The 23,152-nt window shown below is 42.4% G+C and overlaps 1 protein-coding gene across 7 annotated transcripts in view; it reads left to right on the top strand.

The window, feature by feature from the left end:
- Positions 1-23,152, top strand: part of WDFY3 (WD repeat and FYVE domain containing 3) — a 353,725-nt gene that overhangs the window by 241,120 nt on the left and 89,453 nt on the right. For 6 of the 7 annotated variants that reach the window (XM_073637114.1, XM_073637120.1, XM_073637119.1 and 3 more), the window contains 11 exons: positions 533-723; positions 3,443-3,595; positions 4,771-4,844; positions 5,107-5,268; positions 5,689-5,783; positions 5,987-6,107; positions 9,966-10,183; positions 12,446-12,681; positions 13,714-13,848; positions 13,986-14,165; positions 18,255-18,488. In XM_073637114.1, the coding sequence (XP_073493215.1) occupies positions 533-723; positions 3,443-3,595; positions 4,771-4,844; positions 5,107-5,268; positions 5,689-5,783; positions 5,987-6,107; positions 9,966-10,183; positions 12,446-12,681; positions 13,714-13,848; positions 13,986-14,165; positions 18,255-18,488 (1,799 nt within the window). The remainder of the gene's footprint in view (positions 1-532; positions 724-3,442; positions 3,596-4,770; positions 4,845-5,106; positions 5,269-5,688; positions 5,784-5,986; positions 6,108-9,965; positions 10,184-12,445; positions 12,682-13,713; positions 13,849-13,985; positions 14,166-18,254; positions 18,489-23,152) is intronic. The other variant, XM_073637116.1, reaches the window with a different exon arrangement.

Genomic DNA, 23,152 nt, shown 5'->3' with positions numbered 1-23,152 from the left:
CCTCCCTTACTCTCCTCCCCTCCCTTACTCTCCTCCCCTCCCTTCTTCCCCTCCCATCCTCTCCTCCCCTCCCTTCCTCCCTGTATTCCCTTCCTTTCTTTCCTTCCTGTCTCTCTTACCTTTCCTTTCTTTCCTCTTGTTCCTTCCTTTCTTCCTCTCCTCCCTTAACTTCCTTTCCCTCCCTGTAATTGATGGCCAAGAACGCATATCTAGTTACTTTCTCAATTCCATCTTTTGCTTAACTTAATTGTTTGTCCACTTTAATAGCGTGATTTCCGTTTGTTTTCCTGTTATATCAGTGTACGTAAATGTACCGTAATTACAAAGCACCAGACTGTTGCCTCCACTCTTTCACTTAAGGTCGCATTTTCAGGGGGACAGATAAGTTTTTAGCAAACAAAGCTAAAAGGAACCAGTGGGTTAACTCAAAACCAATGTCATACGTGTTACTGAAAGTGTTTCCTATTTTAGTGATTTTTCCACTTTATGATGAGTTAGTGGCATTATTGAAGCTAGTTGTGTTTTACTTTAGGAGTAAGGACATTTGTCCCCAAACCTGTGGCCACAACCCTACAGTATATCGGAGGTGCAGCTGCCATTCTTGGTCTAGTAGCAATGGCATCTGATGTTGAAGGTCTGTATGCAGCGGTTAAGGCGCTTGTTTGTGTGGTGAAAAGCAATCCACTGGCCAGCAAAGAAATGGAAAGGATTAAAGGATATCAGGTATGCTGGATATGAAAACAATGACTGGGCTAATTGCATGAAATATAATGCAGCATTTGTCCGTAATATTATACAATTCTTGTAACTTCGCTGAGTTTTATCATAACTGCACATGCCACATACATGCTTCATCTGTTTGTCTGACCAATTCTCTAAATGATCGGGTACCACCTAAATATGGTGAAGCTATCCAAATATATAGGTGGAACCAATGCGTGAAGCATAGTATTTTAGAATAATTGAGCTACAGAAAAGTGAAGTTAGGCTGAAATAATTACAACCAATATTATAAAAGAAGTTGTCCACTACTTTTATATTGATGACCCAGCCATCAAGTGGGTTTACATTAACTGATTTACATCATTAAACAACCATTAATCGGGAAATATTTACTGATCGGCAGTCATTTAAAGCGAATCTGTCAGCAAGTTTTTGCTATCTCATCTGAGAGCAACCTGATGTAGGCAAAGAGATGCTGAATCCAACAATGTATCACTTAGTTTACTGGGTGCAGCCATACTGACACAATCAGAGCTTTTAGATTTAACAATACAGCGGAGCTGAGGAAGCTAACCCCGCCCACACCAGGTTTTGTATATACAGTGTCCATAGACAGTGAGGTGCCTATCACAGGAGGGGGCGTGTCAGACTAGCATGCAGGCACTGCTGTGTCCCAGCAATGATAAGCTCCTGGTGCTAAAACAATCAATGCAAGCAAACAAAACCACAGAGCTTGATTAGAGAGGCATTGCTGAAATCTGTGTTTTAATCCCTACAGCATACTGTCTTTAGATTACACAGCAAAAACCTGCTGACAGATTCCCTTTAATAGCTTGTTTATACAGTAAGACTGCGCTTTACAATACACACTGGACGATGTGTAGTAGATCGTTCAGTGCACACAGAGTGCTATTGTTCTCAGCAGCGTAAGTCCTGTTTATACAGGACGATGCACTGCCGAGAATGATGATCTTTTGTGCAGAACAAAAGATCAGTTCATCTGATGAACAAGTGTTTTCCTTGTTCATCGGGTGATCAGCTGCCATTTTACACTGTAAGATATTCATGAACTAGCATTCCTAGGAATGGTCGTTCGTGATAACCTTTTAATGTAAAATGCATCTTTAGGATAGGTCCTCAGTATAAGATCGATGGGGATCAAACACCCTGCATCACCACCGATCGTTTGTTATTACCTACGGCGGCCTGATGTAAACACCACAGCTCTTTATACTGAGGATTGTCTGCTGCTGGGTGCTATAGGACAGCTCCTAAGAAGAATAGGAGATGACCTGTACTTCCCAGCAGTGGCCACTAGACAGTGTTTGGACCTAGGTCATCAATTTAAAAGTAATGGAAAACCCCTTTAATAAATATTAAATAAAAAAAAAAAAAATTAAAATAAGAATGAAAAATAATACATAAATAATATCAATTAAAACAAAAATATTATTTTATTTGTCCAAACATTGGAAATTTTTATACGCTAATTATTGTGTAGCTACCTACATTTATCTGGGGCTGTAGTTAATGGCACTGAAGATGGCTGAGTATAAATTACTAGTGAATTTCATAGGCTTGAATGGGATGTAAAGGACTTCTAAAATATGTTCTGTATGTTGGAATTTTTCTTTTTGTACAGGGGGGAGTTGTCTATCTTTTTATAAGATTTTTAAAGTTTTCAATTAAAAAAAATAATGTCCGAATGACTTATAAGCTTAATAAATGGTGGATTCCTTTTCCATTTGAGTATAAATCTGGTTACTCTCCAGGCGATATTTAATAAGCATGGTGTGAATCGGTTACATAGAAGAGAATATATTGCTGATGAAGCAATAGAGTTGGCTATATGAACATGCAGAGACCTCTAAAACATGTAAAGTACCCTGCAACAATATCAAATATTATATTTCTCTCCTGCGGACCTGTATAAATATATTTATTTTAGTCTAGGTTCCCCCACCAATCTACAGCATTGTATTAGCTCTGGCATGGCTGTAGGACTCATTTGACATTGAGTGGTAGGGAAAGGCACATTTCTGTAATTATTGCAAGAATTGATGATTAGGTGTAATGGACCTGAGGCTTAGTAAATACATGTATACTTTGTGGATTAAGTAAATATTCATCACGAAATGCAAAATTAGCATTTTCCTCCATATATTTTTGCCTGAGGCTACGCACATTCATCATACTGTTGACAGCCTTTGTGAATTCTGTCTACGCTCCTAGGAAAGGAAATCATTTCGACCAAAACTAAAAGCAAAGTGTCATTAACAAGATGTGGTGACTTCAAGGTTGTTGTAAATTTTAGGTTAATTGGGTTCACATTGTATATCACATGGGAATATATATGTTTTTTTGTGTAGCGCTGGTGGTTGGGAACAGCAGACTGGAGCGTATGCTGGATAGACAGAATATACTGACAACAGTGGGCTGTACGGGTGGTCTGGACAGTGTGGCTGCCCCAGGGTATGAAGGCAGTGGGGTGGAGAGGAAGCAGTACCCCCTGCCCACCAGCCCCTCACACTTCGCCACCTTCATGTCTGTCTTTTTGTGCATACGGATTGTTCTATACTAGATTGCCAATGGTCTCTAACGTAGCCCAATCTGTTATTGGTGTCAGGGTGGTTTTGTAATCTATTCATGTATAAATCATGAGTTTTGTCTGCGTACATATTACACAGTATGCATTCATTCTATTCTGTCTTTATTGTAGCTGCTGGCAATGTTACTGAAGAAGAAGAGAGGTCTGCTCAACAGTCACATTTTACATCTCACCTTCTCCTTGGTTGGGACGGTGGACAGTGGTCATGAGACATCCATTATACCCAACTCCACAGCTTTCCAAGACCTACTTTGTGACTTCGAGGTTAGAAACCTATAAATAAACCTTTTAGCAGTGGTTGAAAATTTTGCTCTTCACTTAATGGAGTTGTCCAGGACTGAGATATTGATGACTCATCCTAAAGATAGATCATCAGTATGAGATCGGTAGTGGTCAGACACCTGGCACCTCCACTGCAGCTGCCGAAATTACACAGGTCACGGTATCGGAAGACCAGAGCTCTGCACATTGTTCAGTGCCCGTTCTTAAAGGGGTTGTTTGGTCAAAAGTGATAATTCTGCGGTCACTCTGTGGCTCCAGACTTATGAATCCCCCCAGCGCATGGACTGTGCATTGCGGGGTTTGCCAGTTTTTGCCGGTTGTTACGACCACTAACAACTCGCTGACTAACCATGGATACCTAAGCTAGATGCAAGAGCATCGGATGCGATATGCTAATGACGTTCGGCTCCTGCTTTGCTGTGAGCGGGAGCCGAGTGTCAGTGCTCCGTGCTCTGGTCCTCTCGCACAGAGTATCGCAGCACAGCTGTGGAGGGGACGGAGAAATCCATTTCTCCATCTCCTCTGTTGCTGGCATCAGTGGGAATCGCACTGCACTCAGGTGATATCTGAGTGCAGTGCGATGTTTCACATGCACCCATAGGCTTATATGGGTGTGTGCGATCCGAATCCAGCCTGCAATCGCAGCATGCTGTAATTTTTTTTCCAGCCCGATCGCAATCCGATCGGAGCTGGAAAAAAACGTCACTAATCACACACTCATGGGATTAAATTGGTCCGAATGCAATCCGATTTTTTATCGGATTGCATTCGTCCAATTTCATCGCAAGTGAGAGCGAGCCCTAAACTAGAGATCTTACACTCTCTCATAGGCTGCCTTCAAATAATGGAGCTTAGGGAACCTGACAGATCCTCTTGAAAGACTCCTGTTTTAATGGAACCACATAAACTTTGAAATATACATAAGGGAAAGAAAATCAAGTGTACAAGCTAAGAGATAGATGTGTGCATAATTGGAAACGGGGATCATTTAACAGTCGACATTTACAAAATTAGAAGTGAAAATATGGAACCCCCCTAAAAAGTGGGGTATGCATTGCCTCAATACCATAAATACAGTTAGACAAAAATATATCTAATATCATATAGTAAAGGTATTCTATGTAATTATTAATGTCATGCCCTTCTATGTATTTTAGGTCTGGCTCCACGCACCGTATGAGCTCCATCTTTCACTGTTTGAACATTTCATTGAGCTCCTCACTGAATCAAGGTGGGTTCAAATGCAATAGAAATAATGTGAAAGCGGAGCTCTTGACTGTTTTGAGCCCTTGCCAAACACCATTACATTAGCAAGTAATGAATGGGTAAATCAACCATCTCTTTTTGATGGTGTTCATATGTCATGAATTGGCCAAAAATGACAGGCTCCTTTATTCATAATGGGACTCCCCCTTGTCTCATTGTATGAAATTCTGAATGAAGGCTTAGACCTCGAGAAACATTTTTTGTGACTTATTGTTGTCTTGTTACAGTGAAGCGGCAAAGAATGCAAAACTCATGAGGGAATTTCAGCTGATCCCCAAGTTATTACTGACTTTGCGAGACATGTGTCTGTCACAACCCACCTTATCTGCTATCAGTAATGTCTTGAGTTATCTCCTACAAGGTTTTCCAAACAACAATGACCTGCTGAGGTAATATTTGTGTCCATGAACTGAAATGTAAAAAGGAAAGTAACAACTTTATTATACACTGATTTAGAATAGGTGCGAATCGATTCATCGGACCGGGTCCTTCGGCAACGTCGGTAACCTGTGGCCGCTGGACAGGAGTCGTGAGAACTGCTTCTTGCCTGACAGCATCAGGGGCTCTTCTTTTGATTAGACAACCTAATACAATGTCAGACGTGACACATATGAGATTGCGCTAGGCTGACTAATCAAAAGAAGAGCTGCCGTTGGGGTGGGTAGAAGATATCACTGGTCCTGTCTGAAGATGTGGACTATAGACCACTTGTTGCAAATCGATTCACGTCAATTATAACATGGAGGTTTTCTTATGCGTTACATTGTACCAGAGTGGAATAATTGCAATAATTAATCATTTTTTTTAAGGTTTGGACAGTTCATCTCATCTACGCTGCCAACCTTTGCTGTGTGCGAGAAATTTGTTGTCATGGAAGTAAATAATGAGGAGAAGCTAGAGCCAGGTGAGGAGTTTTAATTCTTCTATTTTGCTGCCATCTCTTCTCTTTGGAATCAGGAGCTACTTTGTTATAGCATTACATGAAGGATAACCTAATAATGTTCTAAAGACATTTTAAAGACCGGTTTCTGCCATGCTGAATATTCATGATGTAACCGATTTGCTGCAGTTATTTAATACCTTTATTCATATTTACAACCCAATTAGGAACTGAAGATGACTTTGGAGGACTTGTTTCCGCCAATCTTATTCTTCTAAGGAATAGGTTATTGGATATGCTGTTGAAACTCCTGTATACTACGAAAGAAAAGACCACTGTAAATCTTCAGTAAGTAGCCCATGATGGCATGAGGGGGGAAAATAATGAAGGATAGTACAAAGTAAAATTTTGCCCTTTGCGCACATCCTTAAATGGCAGATTTTTAGCTGCCATTGATTTTATACTTGATCCCAAATATAGTATTAAAGACTAAAACGTAATGACTGGTAGAAATACACTGTGTGCACAATTATTAGGCAATTTGTATGTTTGCAATACCTTTTATTATTAAACAACTACAGTGCTGTCAGTCAGTCCGAAAAGTTAATAAACCTGAATATTTAAGAAAGTAAGTTTGTCTATGTGGTGGTCAAAATTATTGGTCAACTATTAGTGTGCAGAGTTATTATACAACTAACCATGTAGTCTGTTAGTTTCTTAATCTGTTGACCATCAACTTTTTGGACAGCGCCAACCACAGCCTCACAGACACTGTTCAGAGAGGCGTACTGTTTTTCTTTACCGAAAGCACGTACTTCGATGTATGCGATGAAGCGTTGTCCTGCATAAAAATCATGGCTTTCTTGAAAGTTGCAGCCTTTTTCCTTTACCACTGCTTGGAGAAAGTGTTTTCTAAAAACTGGCAGTAGGTTTGGAGTTGATTTTGACTCCATCTTCAACCCAAGAAGTTCCAACTAGCTCATCTTTAATAATACCAGTCCTTGCTGGCATCTGAGCATCGCAGTGAAGGTCTGTGTCCGTTATTGATCCATCCATCCATGGGCCCATCCATCTAGTATGTCAAGAGTCCCTCTGATCTCATCAGTCCATAAAACCTTTGATAAATCTGTCTTCAGATATTATTTGGCCCAGTCTTGAAATTTCAACCTCTGTGTTTTGCTCAGCGGTGGTCGGGTTTCAGCCTTTCTTACCTTGGTCTTGTCTATGAGCACTGAACACCTGGTACTTTTGGGCACTCCAGGGAGGTTGCAGTTCTGGAATATGACTGCACTGCAGGATAATGGCTTCCTGGTTGTTACGCACACGCCCGGACTGACTGGCGTGAGCATGATTAGTGATCCCACTGGACCATGAACTGAGGAGTGCCTGGAGGGGCGTAACTAAGTATCAACCCGGTCCGACCAAGGTCGCACGGCGGCTCAGTCGACTCCGTGAACCAGGAAGGAACTGAGCAGAGGGACCAGGTGCTACTCCAGGTCAGACCCTGGTCACAGCTGTTGACCCACACCGGGGAATGCAGGAACAGGCAGGTTAGACTGGCATATTGACAGGTGGGTACTGGCAGGCACGGCTGGTATGCAGACCGGTGGATATTGACAGGCACAGCTGGTATGCAGACAGGTGGGCACTGGCAGGCACGGCTGACATGCAGACAGGTGGGTACTGGCAGGTAGGAATGTAGGCAGGATAGGGACCAGTACAGACTGGGATACAGGAACGGAGCCGCAGGTGCGGTAGACAAGCAGAGCGGAGCAAAACCCGCAGGTGCGGTAGACAAGCAGAGCAAAGCAAAACCCGCAAGTGCGGTAGACAAGCGGAGCAGAGCAAACCCGCAGGTGCAGTGAACAAGCAGGGCAAAGCAAAACCCGCAGGTGCGGTGAACGAGCAAAGCAAAACCGCAGATGCGGTGAACAAGCAAAGCAGAGCAAAACCCGCAGATGCGGTGAACAAGCAGAGCAGAAGAAAACCGCAGGTGCGGTGAACAAGCAGAGCAAAGCAAAACCCGCAGATGCGGTGAACAAGCAGAGCAAAACTGCAGATGCGGTGAACAAGCAGAGCAAAACCGCAGATGCGGTGAACGAGCAGAGCAAAACCGCAGATGCGGTGAACAAGCAGAGCAGAGCAAAACCGCAGATGCGGTGAACAGGCAGAGCAGAGCAAAAACCGCAGATGCGGTGAACAGGCAGAGCAGAGCAAAAACCGCAGATGCGGTGAACAGGCAAAGCAGAGCAAAACCGCAGATGCGGTGAACAAGCAAAGCAGGGCAAAATCGCAGGTGCGGTAAACAAGCAGAGCAGAGCAAAAACCGCAGATGCGGTGAACAAGCAGAGCAAAACCCGCAGATGCGGTGAACAAGCAGAGCAGAAGGTGCAGGCAGACAGGACAGGGCTCTGCTCACATAGAACAGACTGGAAAATACAGAAAGATAGTTATAACACAGGAGGTAGATACGGAGGCAGGGAAACGGGACAAGCAGAACCAGATACACACAAGGTACTTACAATGAAGTAGCGAGTGGACACAAAACTCACAAACAGAAGTACAGAGACAATGAGTTGGAGTTAGGTGCAGGTTCAGACACTGCAGGAAGAGGGAAGGTTCGGACATAGAGAAAAACAGGTAGCGGGCTAGGACACTGTTCAGACAGGAACTGAACCAAGAACAAGATACAGGAACGAGCCTGGGAACTCAGCCCCCAGGGTGGCAGAAACAGACTTGAAGTCACAAATACAGGCAACAGGCCTGGGTATACAGCCCCCAGGGTGGCGGAACAGACAAAATACAGGACAGGACCTGGCAACTCAGTTGCACAGAACACACACTGAATGAAAGTGTTGCTCAGGCACCTCCTACTGGGTGGATGGGGTTTAAGTATCCAGTGACTCACAGCAATAGGCTGGGGACGCATAAGGACTGCGCACACAGTAGCTTTAAGAATCAAGAAGTAACAGCGCCGCCGCCCTAAGCTAGCAGACAAGAGACATACAAACAGCAGGTACTGGAGCAAAGTGTGCAGCCTGGCCTGATAGGTAAGATTGTGGTCTTGCATGGTGGGAGGTGGTAAGCCATGCAAGCATGCCGCCAGGGATGTTACACTGGTCTCTTCAGGTTTAATTCTTTTCATGTCTTTGGCAGTTAATGTGCATCTTTTTTTTTTAAAGGCTTTATTTTCCATTTTTGAACACACTAAAAATGTTAACATCAACCATTAGAATCATACAAGTGATGTAATAATGATCAATGTCCACTGTAGCCAGTTAATATGCTACTGACTCTAAATCGATATTGTATACTTGCATAGAAAAGCATTAACAACAAGTAAAGAATCCTATCCATACACTCAATACATATAACCTCCTGCACAACACCCAATTAAACCAGTCCTCATGACCATCCATCTCGTCTCCCAATATGTCATTAAGTAACACCTTATGCAAATATGTTATAGAACTACCGTATTTTTCAAATTATAAGACACACTTTTTTCCCCCAAAATTTGCGGGGAAAATGGGGTGCATTTTATAATCCGAAAGTAGCTTACTGGCTGCGATGGAGGGGGGTCCCAGGGTTGCTGCTGCAGGAAGTTTCTGGCAGTGGCAGGAGTGGGGTGATGCTACGGGTCCCAGGCTGGTAGGAGGGGGTGTTCGGAAGTGCTGGAGCTCCGCTGACATTTTGTGAAAGCCCAGAGCCCCCACACTTTCCATGCTTTTCAGTGCGGTGGACTTAGGAAAATGGCTGCAGGAGGCGGCGCATGGACAGAGAGATTTCGTCTGCCGAGATCCAGCCTCCCGAGATCTCAATTGCTCATGCTGCTTCGTATTCAATCTCATAAGGACGTATGAGAGGCTGCTGCCATCAATAAAGAATTGGTCAGTTTATTTTTTAGTGCTGTGATGAACTGTCAGGATTGTAGTGAACTGTGGATTTTATCTTAAGGGTTCACATCCAATTTATCAGTGAACGAATGTGGCAGCCTAAATGATGATTCTGTCACGTTTCACCTAAACCCACAAAAAAAGTTTGTATTAAGAAATGTTGATCTTCTAGTTTAGATTAGTTGATATACCATCATCGCCAAGCCATCTGGTAAGATCTACAGATGGGAAATTACCAAATGTTTTTTCTCATGTTAGGAGTAGCTGAGGAACTTAAAACTAATGTCCTTTTTCTTCTTCTTTCATTCAGAGCTTGTGAAGAATTAGTCAAGACTCTTGGCTTTGATTGGGTCATCATGTTCATGGAAGAACATCTACATTCAACGACAGTCACTGCAGCCATGAGGATTTTAGTGGTACTCTTGAGCAACCAGCCAATCCTCATTAAGTTTAAGGAAGGAGTGAGTGGGGGAGGATGGCTAGATCAAACAGACTCTGTGTTGACCAACAAGATCGGGACAGTACTAGGTAAATTTATAGTATATGTCGATATCATTCTGGTCTGTCTTGAAAACCCAATGTGGGTCTAGAAATGTGAAAGTTTAAACCCTTTTTTTTTTTCATATTGATTAGGACAATAAGACTGGCATGGACAGTGAGATCTATGATTCTGACTTTTATTTTTTATTATAAACAAAATAAATTGCAGGATGTTGATGAGTTGCTGTGACAGTCAGGGGTCTGCTGAAGTCCCTTGTGCCTGCCATGCCAATTCTCCTGTGAACACCAGCGTCTGACTGGTCTTCATAAGAGACTGTGATTTTTGCTATACATAGCAATGCTATGGAATTACTGTGTATAGTATACGCGATAGTATGTTTGCAGGTTCAAGTCACCTAAGGGTACTACCAAATACAGTAAAAAGTACAAAAAATTTTTTAAAAAAGTAAAAAAAAGTATAATATTCCCCATGTGTGGTATTGTTACGTCCGTAAAAGTCTGATCTATGAAAATTATAAAATTAATTAACTCGATTGGTAAACGGTGGAATGAGAAAAAAATCTAAATGTCAGAATTGGGTTTTTGGCCGGCACAACACCGCAAAAAAAAAAAGCAATAAGAGGCGATCAAAACATGGTATCTGCCTCAAAATGGTAACCATAAAAATATTGGCTCAGGGTACAAAAATTAAGCACTCACACAGCCCCATCAGCCAAAAATTTTAAATGTTGCATATCTCGGAGAATGGCGACAGAAACAATTTTTATTTATTTTTACAAATTTCCGATTTTTTTCTGCCACCTAAATAAATAATAAAAAAAATCTATATATATGTAATCTATGTATGCGTAATCATATTGACCTGGAGAATCCTATTGCCAGGCTATTTTTACTGTATAGTGAACATGGTAAAAAAACAAAACAATTGTGGCCGTGCTCTTTTTTGCAATTTTGCTGCACTTGGAAATTTTTTCCTGCTTTTCAGTACATCACATAGTAAAATAAATGACATTCAAAAGTACAACTCATCCCACAAAAAACAAGCCCTCATATGGCTATGTGAACAGAAAAGTAAAAAAGTTATGGCTCTTGGAAGAAGAGGAAAAATCTAAAACATAAAAATAAAATGGAAAATAGCCATGTTGGGAAGGGGTTAATGGGAACCTGTTACCATGAATAAAATTCCTGATCTGTTATAATAATGGAACACTGATTCTAAAAATGTAATTCTGATCTCTGAGCACTCTTCTGCAGCAGTGGTCTACATGCTGTAGGTTATTGAGTTATATGGGAGTCTTGCTGTAGTTTCCTTTAGGGTTGGAGTCCAGAGATACATTATAATCCACAGTCCAGATTGTTTGCTTGCTCAATGAGGAGTGAAAGTGAAAAATAATTACATTGTTAGAATCTTTGTCTCTTCAGCTATCCACACATTATCATACAGAAGTATCAAAAAACTTTGTAGATGGCTCGGCGCATTATTAGTGTAGAGCCCCAGATGTTAAGGTGATGAATGCCACTTCTGAGGTTCAAGGCTATTTTTCTTGTTGAATAATTCTCTTGAGGAATTAAATGTATTGTCCACTTTTGACATAATGAAGGTATCTCCACTCGTAGTTCGTTGTTGATGTCCCACTGGTGTCCTCCAAGAATCAAGTTAAAACTATTCACTCAATACTGAGAATCCTAGAAAGTAGTTGGCCACAGTGCACAATGTCTACGGTAATCTGTTTCAAAATCAGAAGAAAAAAAGATGGCACTCACCAATGGTGTTTTCTTCTTTGTTAACATCAATCCATAAAAAGCTTGTCCAATTATATGCAGGCTAGAGAGAGTGTCGGAGTGACATAAAATAACCTTTCTTAGACGCATCCTGCAACTTCATGTAATTAAACTTGCTTTTTAGAAATTGAAGTTAATAAGTAAGAAAAACATCATAGGTGAGTTCCATATTTTTTCTTCTGAATTTGGTCATTTGATACGATTGTTTTCTCACCAAACATCTTTATTTTTGTCCATAGTAGCCTTTAAGCTGTTATAGTACACAATTACTAGAGTAGTTTGAGGGATAGTGCTGATCTTTATCCACAAGAGAAATATGGCGTTTCAGTTTTTTTCTCATAGAGTTTGTATATGGATGCAATTAATGTTCTTTAGTTTGCTTTCAGAACTTGTATTATGTTACTTTAGTGACTGAGGTTGGCTTAGGATGGGAAATGCTAACAATGTCTATTTTGGGTTTAACTTAATGTGTTCAGAGCGCTGAGGTTCTCTGTTTTTGCCCTACAGGCTTCAACGTTGGAAGGAGTGCTGGAGGCAGGTCAACGGTCAGGGAGATCAACCGTGATGCTTGTCATTTCCCTGGCTTTCCAGTTCTTCAGTCCCTTCTCCCCAAGCACACTAATGTCCCCACACTTTACTTTCTGCTCATGGCACTGTTTCTGCAGCAACCTGTCACTGAACTGCCTGAAAACTTGCAGGTCAGTGCACCTGTCACCAGCAACCGAAGTAACCGGGGTTGCCAGGTAGGAATTAGCCAGTAAGACAAGTATATGTGTGTCCAATTCTTGGATTAGATCTTCATTCTTTATAGAGGTGATCTGGTTTTAAGCTAATAATTGATTGATACTTTCAATTGGAGTTACCTTTTGTCCTCATAATGCAGGATATAGGCCTATTTATACTAGCACTTCATTGCTGGCACTGGAAACCTGACGAACTCTGTTTTTGAAATTCAGTATTCTACCATCCTTTTCACAAGGACTTGGGCCAAATGGACCTTTTTTTTGTTCCTTAATGTGTTGCTTATTGCCCAGTATCATGGTGAGATAATGAAGTAGCCCGAAACTTTGCACTCAAAAAGCATTTTTGGATTTTTTTCTGATATGTTACAGGCGCTTACAGAGAAACCTGCATTAGCCTGACACATATCTACCCATGGCCATGAGATACTTTTAATACATTCTAATCCGCCGCTGTTCTCAACTAGATTCCAACTTTGTTACACACTTTCTTTGGTTTGGTCCAATTTAGTACCAGTACCCATAGAGTGGACTTTTTTATTTTTATTTTGTACTGCTGTGGCTGTGTTGATAAGCAAGACAGAATCTGGCATCAATGCCAGCTGGCATTTTTAACTAAAGTAATATGGTAGAATTCCATGCTCCTTGCATCATTAGATGGCACACAACATGGGGCCGATTCATTAAGATTGATGTCTTTAATGAAGGGCTTGCTGGGGTATGTGCACCAAATCCAGTAAGAGGCGCACAAATTTTGTGCATCTTTTCAGTGGCGTGTGCCTCAGTGACAGTCCTGATATCCAAATTACCGGAACTTTTCATGAATTTGATGGATAGCCATAGCCATGCCCCATCCTACCCTGGTTCCTCCCCAGTTCCACCTATTTTGGCAGAGCAGCTTTAAATTGGCGTGAAAACACCAAAAGCCGCAACACCGCGTTGCGCAACAATTTTGCAACTTTTCAAAATGTTTTACACCAGTGTTCTCGTGAAACACTTTGATGAATCTGCCCCCTTTATGTTTTTCTTCCTTAGTTTGACTTGGACTCCATCTGGACTTTTATCTTCGGGGTACCCGCGTCCAGTGGAAATGTCTTCTCCTCTATCCACAACGTTTGCACAGAAGCTGCATTACTCTTACTGGGTATGCTCAGGACAATGCTGAATTCTGTAAGTGCTGTTTGATATTATTACTTTAGTATACTTTTAGATTTAGCTTATTGCAGTGAAAGCTATGTAAGGATGTTTAATAAATAATGTAATTCCTAAGGTCTTTCTAATTTTATTCTTTTTCCATTTGACCATAGCCATGGCAGTCAGAGGAAGAAGGTTCCTGGCTCCGGGAGTATCCCGTTACATTGATGCAGTTCTTTCGCTACCTTTACCATAATGTCCCAGATCTTGCACCAATGTGGATGAGTCCTGACTTCCTTTGTGCCCTGGCGGCCACGGTGTTCCCCTTTAACATTCGACCATACTCTGAAATGGTAAGGAGCCAAGTGCTTTGCATTTACTTGCATTAACCCTTTAACATTATTTCTACCTCACCATATAGTTATCAGTATAATTGAGTACACCCCCTTTGAAAAGTAAAATTTTAACCAAGAAGTCACTGAGCACAAGAACAATTTCCATAATGTTGACAAGACTGAGTTTCATAAAACGTTTTGTAATCCATCTTTCTTACATTTTTGTATGGCTTTTGCTACAGTATTATGACTGATAAGTAAAGCTTTGTTGATCTTATAGTTTTCATCTTTTTGTGTAAAGAAATTTTCATCCTCAGGTTTTGCCACATTTCTCTTCCGCGTGGTGCTATTGCTGAAAGCATTAAATGGGAAGGGGTTTTCTTTATTAAGTAATGACATTTTATAGACAGCTGTCAGCTGGACAGCAGTTCAGTGAATAATTAGATTTACCTGTGGTTGAATTCTTGTTAATTAGGATTTTCGAGCCTATACTTGTAGCTTCGCTCCAAAGGCTTTCATTGGGGTGTCCTCATTTTGCCACATTGAATTAATTTTTTAGGAAAATTACTTTTTGGGTATGCAAAATTAGAAATCTTATTTGCCATCTATGGCCACATTTGAGTATTTTGTAGTATGGTATCCCGTAAAAAAATGTTCGTTTTGAAAGGAAACTAAAGGTTTTATTACAAATATGTTGGGGTGTACTGATTTATGCTGAGCACTGGAAATTTTGCGGAGTATCATGGAAGGTTAAAAGTATACTTCCATCTAGAAAAACCACAGAGGTTTGATAAGTAGCCAAAGTATGATAATGGTTTTGATACTTTTGCATTCAGCTGTGATTGCCTATGTTGCATAAGAAGGAATGTGAAGTGCCTCCATATTGGTTTCCATTTGAATAGTCTTCTTACGAATTGACAATTATTTTTTTTTAAGCATCAGCATGTTCTGTTGATTTGTATTTTCACAATTTATTTCTCTTCTCCACGTTACATATAAGCTTGTGCACATGAATATAGTACAGTATGAATAAATAGCATGTTGACATTCATCAACAAAGCTAATGAGTAAATAGGGACAAGAAAGCAATTAGTAAACCAAGAATCAAATGACCTTGATACACGTCAGTCTCGTAGGCTTGCAAACGGGCCATGTGTAAAATGACACCTAGCCGAACCCCTTCACGTAGAACGGCAAATGTCACATCACACAGCTGGGTTCTGTACATTTGAAGAACACCAATGTATCTGGCTGAGCTGTAACCTGTCTGCATGAATTCACATCTACAGATACAATCAGTGCTCAACCTTTCAATTTTTAATACACAAACATGCTATATGTAGATGACATGAGAGAGAATGGACACGTGTCACTGTGATTATAAATTTAGAATTAGTTTACATGACTTTAAATTAGATTACATAATTAATCTTTGACTTCTATTCTCACACTGTGTTTCCAATATACACTGTCTGTCAAAGATTTGAGCTTGTGGGTAGCCATTGTATTTATAGGACCCTATGGACTCGACAGATGCCAAAATTGTATAGGAAAGCATAGTATGCTGGTCTTTCCTAAACAATGGGTCACCACCTAAAACCTTGCATATATTGCCAGAGTAAGGATCGGTTCACACTCTGCGTTGGGGTCATTTAATAGGTTGTTTACACAAGCCAACCTCTCTTCAGATAGATTCCCACCTGAACAGTCGGTAATAAATTGTTCAGTGCACATAAGCTGTCACTGTTCTCTACAGCTAGCGGCCTGTTTACACAGAATGTTGCGCTGACCAGATGCGCAGCATAAAAGATCATCTCACCCGACGAGCGATGTTTTGCTCATACCTCTGGTGATCCGCAGCCTGTTTACAGTGCAAGTTTAACAAGAAACATGTTTTTCCACTTGTTCACCATAATCTTGCAGTATAAATGCACCTTAAGTTTTTTTGTAAAATGAACTGTGAGCTTCAAGTTCCATCTGGCCGAATGCTTCTGTGTTCGAAAGAGCTGAATGTACTTGTTGTTCGAGAATTACCGCTGCTTTTAGTGAATGTTGTCAACTATTTCTCCTGTCAGTGACTAGAAGTGATTTCCTATTTAGACTCTGTACGTCAACAGATAACACAATGGGGCACCGTGTTGTACCGACTTGACAGGAAGAATAGATCTGCATGCTCTGCTGTTTTAGCCCTTTAAATTTAGCAAGATGTCCGACAGAGGCTTCAAACTCCATCTTTGTCAATAGTGTAGGCAGCAATACTTGAAAATATGCAGTATTATACATTTCATTAGCTAATGTCATCTCTGAATTTCTATGGGAGAGCTTGGTGATGGATGGTTTACAGAGATGTGTTGAGTTTTGATGGCCGGTCTCTTTACTTCACAAGTGAGCAGTATTGGTAATGCACTGCTGTCGTGCTGACACGGCGTATAAAGATGTCTTTGTATTACTGATCCGCACATGTGCATGTGTGACAGATGGCGCTGAATAGGCCTCTTAGGATTAGAGACTGTTTCTACATGGTCTGGGCAGGCCTGTGCTCATTGTGTCAGTGAGCTGGGTTATCCTTGTTCATCTGCCTAATGTTAGCTAGGCCTCTGGTGCCAAGTAGTGGCATATTGCAGGTGGCTGTTACAGGGACGTCGCCATCTCTATGTACAAAGCTAATGTTCTGTTACTGCTCTATTGTCACCAATGACAAACTGATTATTTCGGTTTGTCAGGACACAATACGTTGCATATCTTCTGCTGAAGCCAAGCAAATATTTGATGGTGTGGCTATTAATGTCCCTTCTGGAGCAGTGTTTCATATTGAATAGCTGCATTGGCACTGGTGAGAACCAGATGGCAATACATGATAATGGCACAGTAATGTTATTGATGTACATGGAGTTACCAGGCCCTGAAGGCTAGAGGCCCAAAAGTTCTCTTTGGCCCATATAGGAAGACCAATAATTTTATTAAAGACTCATGATTGTGACAGGCATTGTTAGAGATCTTACACTGGGGCCCACAGCCTTTAACGAAGTTGTCTCATGAACAAAGTACGTAAGTACATTTTAATAGATCTTGGAATGATAACTTCCAAAGTTGGATGTGTTAAAAAAAGTTCCTGTGCTGAAATAATCTTATAAATGTGCCCCTGCTATATACTGTTAGTTTGATGTTTCCTACCATGCAGAGCTGCTCCAGTTTATGGTTGAGACATACCACAGTTCCTAGTCGGGGGAAGTAAGCATAAGTCACTTATGATAAGTGAGTATACCGACAACACATCAGAAACTCGCAGCTGCTGCTTTCAATAACACATTTCCCTGCTTGTTTTATTACAGGAACAAGTGTTTCTGCCACGTCTCCAGCCCTCTGAGCTCATCATAAATCAAGTCATTGATGTAGGAGCTGCAGTGGCAGGTGATACAGCAGAAATATTTACTCCTGTGATAAAACAGACATGTAGGGAAATTTGGTTGTGTGAGGGAACGTATCTCCCTGCCTTTTTGTTTATCACATGAGTGAGTGTTTCTGCCTTGTCACCATAAGTGGCTTATGCTTCTTTCCCTGGCCAGAAGCTGTGGTATGTGCCAACCAAGTATTGGAGCAGCTCCGTATGGGCAGACACAGCAAATAACAGTATATAACGGGCACATTTATAAGATTATCTCCGCACAGGAGCATTTTTTTTAACGCATCCAATTGTGAAACTTATTATTTCAATATCTATTGATTAAAAATGTATTATGTTCATTGGACAACACCTTTAAGTTACACCACTGTAGAAGTAGACTGGGTTTATCTTCTTATACAGATAAATATGTCACTTTACAATATGACATAATTGTTCTACCCAATAGCAAATTATAGTAGCGTAGTTGGATGAGATACTGATTTTACATTGGCAGTTGCCAGCTAATGCCTGTGTTGTGATTGTTTTTTAACCACTGGTGCTGTTTAACATATAATACTGTACCCATGTATATGGCAAATATCCTCCAATAATCTTTGTAGTCCTATAGACTTGTATAAGTGTTAATCTTGGTCAGTAATGAGCCTTACCTGCAGTGCTCACATATTGTTGTAAAAACTTAAATCACACACTTTATTTTCCAGGTCACTGACCTTGATGATGAGGTGGGATCGCCTGCTGAAGAATTTAAAGCCTTTGCATCAGACTCTGGAATGAACAGAAGCCAATCTGAGTACTGTAATGTCGGCTCTAAGACTTACCTAACCAGTCACCCCGCCAAGAAGTTTGTCTTTGATTTCATGAGAGTTCTTGTCATTGAAAACCTCTGCCTGACTCCCGCCAGCAAGCAAACTCCTTTGATAGACCATCTTTTAGAGGTAAATTGTTTGGTTGTGCCTGTGTATCTGCTGTAGTGGATGGAGAATTTCGACATTGTTAGTGTTTCAATACCGATAAGAAATACGCCATAAATAACCTCTATTGAGCAGTAAAAACCCTACAATCTGGTACAAAACTGCATGCTAGTGTTTCAGAAGCGGAAGAGTGAGCAAAAAAATAAACAATTGAGACTGCTTGAAGTTTTCCGTTGATTTTCTTTTGCTTGCATCATTTGATGCGTTCAATTCATTTTGATGTAATTGGTGGGATAAAACGGGATAGTAAGAAAAAAAAAAAGTCCCTGTTTTATTCAATCTTTAAAAACGAAGAAACAAATGCTAAAATATAAACCACCTGTTTTACTAACTTTGGATCTTTTAACACATTTTTTAAACTTGTGCAGCACTCAAGTTAATTTTTTTTAAATTTCTTCTACCAGTTTCCCAGGGCATATAATTTATCTAGTATTCCCTTATTTAATTGTTCCTCCCTACCTGAAAATTCATGGTATTCTTTTCGGTTGAGCCATGTAATCACTTGGTGAATCCCCTGGGAATTGCATGGCTTTATTTCTCACATTTCAGTACTGCCTGAAATTGCATAGACCGTACCACTGAAGTTCTCCATGCAGTGGTGGTGTGGGGTGCAGAAACTCCTATCACAGTTACTGCTAATGACTGCACATTGCCTGTCACATTGTTAAAATGTACAGTAGATGATCACACTTCAGCCTCCTGACTGTATGGTACTAGCTTCTCATATGGCACTGTCATGGCAATGACATGGTACTAGCTGCTCATATGGCACTGTACTTGATGCATCATGGGAAGAATAGCAGTAATTGAGGAATACAATCCAGGGTGAAATATGGGAATCGAGATGAAGGTGGAAGAGAAGAAAACGGGAGGCTGAAAGGGATTGTCAACACCTGGCGACAGTTTTGGCAAGCTGTGCAACTTGTTACATCAAATAACAGATGCTGTACCCCTACATCGTGATTAAAATATAAATTTTATAAAATATAGCTTCATAAAAAGTTGTATAAAATAAACATTTACAAAGGTGGGAAAATGCACAGACAAAAAAAAAAGATCTGGGTGTCAGCTTGTATGAAATGCAGTACATATGATACAGAAGTGTTAAAGTAGTATATTGGTCACATATAATGGCCCAAACAGTCAAACATTGACCAAATGCATAGAATATAGAAGCAACAAAGCCATAAAGTATATGTGTGTGTGTGTGTGTGTATGTGTGTATGTATGTATATAAATAACAAAGCTAAGTGCCAGCCCAACAAGCTCTGTGCATCCCAACATATACGCCTTCACTTCTTCCGGGTGGACCATGTTAGTGATATATGCACTTGGCACCTTGTTGTTTAGTACTTTGTTTGTTCTATATTCTCTGGCTCTCTTGTTTTTTGGTCTGTGGATTTTGCAACCTTTTATAGAACTTTTTATAAAGCTATATTTGCTAAAATTACTATTTTATCATCATGTAGTGTACAATATCTGTTCATCAGTGTAACCATTTGATATAGGTTGGCCTACTTTTATTTTTTTGTAGGGGTTCTAAAGCTGTGCAGCTTGCAGAATCCTAGCAGTGTGCAATATAACCATTGTTAGGATTAGGCTCCATGTGCTGGTTCCTGCAGTTGTCACATGATGGCAAGTCAGTGGCTCAGTGGTTAGCACTGCAGCCTTGCAGCACTGGGGTCATGGGTACAAATCCCACCAAGGACAACATCTGCAAGGAGTTTGTATGTTCTCCCCGTGTTTGTGTGGGTTTCCTCCGAGTTCTCCGGTTTCCTCTCACACTCCAAAGACATACTGATAGGGAATGCAGATTGTGAGCCCCAATGGGGACAGTGCCCATAATGTTTGTAAAGTGCTGTGGAATTAATGGCGCTATGTAAGTGAGTAAATAAATAAGTATGTGTGATGAAAGCCGGCCGGTGGGTGCAGCTCTCTGGCGCCCCCTTACCTCTCAGGTCAGTCAAGGTACTGCACCTAGAGAAAGTAGTGCCAGGAAGCTGCAACCAGCGCAGGGAACACGGTAGTGTGTTATCCCTTCAACGTCACTAAACCGTAACGTCACTACACAGCACAACTCGCTAGCGCCCTCTTAGCCTCAGGTCAGTCAAGGAACTGCACCTAGGATAAGCGGTCGCCAGGGAGACTGTCCTGTAACCTACTGGGTATCGGGGCCCTCTGTAGTGAGGGCGGTATATATATCTTCCTTGGCCGCGCCAGGAATATATATATCTGAACCTCCGACCGTCACTACCAGCCTTCCCCAATCCCCAGTTGGTATGCTGCCACCAGTCCCTATTTTAGATATACGCCCAGTCCGTGAATGGGCCTATATCGGGTCAGGAACCAACCCTGGGTAGCGTTTTTGGCTTGAGCCGAGCTCACACGGACGTGTGTTCGTTATGCAGAATAAAAGGCAGGCCCACAATTACTTGAGGTAATTGATTATAATAATACACTAGATACACGATATACAACTAAATATACACAGGTATAAGGTCAGGCTAAACTATACAACAATGGAATACAACACACAGAATCACCACAGCATATCAGTTACCGGTTTCTTGATTTTCTTGTGACGCAGGGAGAGGATTCTGCGGTCGCAGGCACGGTTCTTTGTTACAGGCTGAGGCCTACCACCGCATGGTCAAACTGCTCCTCCCCTTGGTGGCCTCAGCTGGTGCTCAGATGTTCAGCACACCACTCTTGGGTCAAAAACTGACTTGTCTCTTGTCTGTCCTGCTATCTTACCTGCCCCGTCCCGCCCACTGCTGGTGAGGTCAGCTGGCTCAGTCTCCACCCTCAGGTCTAACTTCGATCAGAAGCCCAAATTCTATGGAACCCAATAACTTCTTCTGGGATGGTCTCATGATACCCCCAGGGGTTCCCATGGATTCGGGCCGCCGTAACCGACCTTTTGATATCAATTATGATACCATACGGTCCTCAGGAATGGCTCCGCGCTATATCTTGGCTTCCAGAGCACGTACAAACGTCTACCGCGGAGGCTTGTGTGCGCAATGGCTCCGGGACGCCGTGATATTTTTTTATTGGCCCATCCCATGCAACATGCGTGTACTTTTCATGTTTCTATATCTTATGCCTCCATGCTTGTGACAGACAAAGAAACTAGTCCTATGGGACAAATGGTCAGGTACAGATAGACGAAGCACCCCCCCCTGCTGGCTGTGTTTCCTCTCGAAGTCTTTGAAGCTCCTAGCATTCAAGTGTTAAGTAGGCTTCTTATCTTACAGGAGCCTGGATGGGGGGAAACTATCTAGTTGACGTTTTAACAGAAGGTCCCAAGGGTGGGGGCTGCTGAAGTGTGGCCATCCCTGGATATGATTTATCATTACCAAGATGGCGGCTACAGGTTCATCACACCTCCCCCTATACGAGGGCGCGAGGGGGTAGCACATTCCTGTGTTCCCCCGTGCGTCCTTCTGCACCCTCCCCTTGCCGGGATAACCCGTCAGCGTTACCGTGGTCACGGCCTCTTCTGTGGCGAATGGAGAAGTGGTACTGCTGGAGAGCGAGGCTCCAGCGTAGCAACCTGCCATTCGACCCAGAGACCGTGTGTAACCAGCTGAGGGGGTTGTGGTCCGTCTCCACGGTGAAATGGCTCCCGTACAAGTAGGGCTGCAGACGCTGCAGGGCCCATACAATTGCCAGGCATTCTTTTTCCACCGTGGAGTAAGCCACCTCCCGGGGCAGTAGCTTCCTGCTCAGGTACAAGACAGGATGTTCCTGGCCTGTCGTGTTGACCTGACTTAGCACAGCACCGAGGCCAAAGTCACTGGCGTCGGTCTGTACCACAAACGGCCGGTCGAAGTCGGCAGCTTGCAGTACAGGGGAGCTACTTAGGGCGGCCTTGAGTGCCCCGAAAGCTGTCTCGCAGGCGACTGTCCAGTCGACTGCGACGGGCAGCTTCTTCTTGGTGAGGTCCGTCAGGGGCTTGGCCAGGGTGCTATAGTGTGGGACGAACCTCCTATAGTACCCGGCGGTCCCCAAGAAGGACATCACCTGCTTTTTGGTCCTAGGAGTGGGCCAGGATGCGATGGCATCCACTTTCCCAGGTTCTGGCTTCAGAACCCCCCCGCCTACCCGGTGACCCAGGTAGAGGACCTCACTCATGCCCAGCTGGCACTTTTCCGGCTTGATGGTCAAGCCTGCCCGGTGGATCCGACCGAGCACCTGCCGCAGGTGCTCTAGGTGATCCTCCCAAGTGGGACTGAAGACTGCAATATCGTCCAAGTACGCAGCCGCGTACCCTTCAAGTCCCTCAAGCAGCGTATTGACCATCCGCTGAAAAGTGGCAGGGGCATTCTTCATGCCGAATGGCATCACTGTGGACTCGTACAGTCCAAAAGGGGTGATAAAGGCAGAGCGTTCCCTTGCCGCGGGGGTCAGAGGAATCTGCCAGTACCCCCGGCTCAGATCCATGATGGTCAGGTACTTAGCCCCGGCCATCCGATCGAGCAGGTCATCGATGCGTGGTATGGGGAACGCATCGGTGGCCGTTACAGCGTTGAGCCCCCGGTAGTCCACGCAGAACCGTGTAGTTCGGTCCTTCTTTGGTACGAGGACTACAGGCGAGGCCCACGCGCTGCTGGATGCCTGGATCA

This window comes from Phyllobates terribilis, unplaced genomic scaffold (assembly GCF_046119375.1).
Source record: "Phyllobates terribilis strain yellow unplaced genomic scaffold, ASM4611937v1 Scaffold_1__5_contigs__length_1240528914, whole genome shotgun sequence".
NCBI lineage: Eukaryota > Metazoa > Chordata > Amphibia > Anura > Dendrobatidae > Phyllobates > Phyllobates terribilis.
The sequence above is the reverse complement of the archived record's forward strand: the minus strand, read 5'-3'. Positions and strand labels throughout refer to the sequence as shown.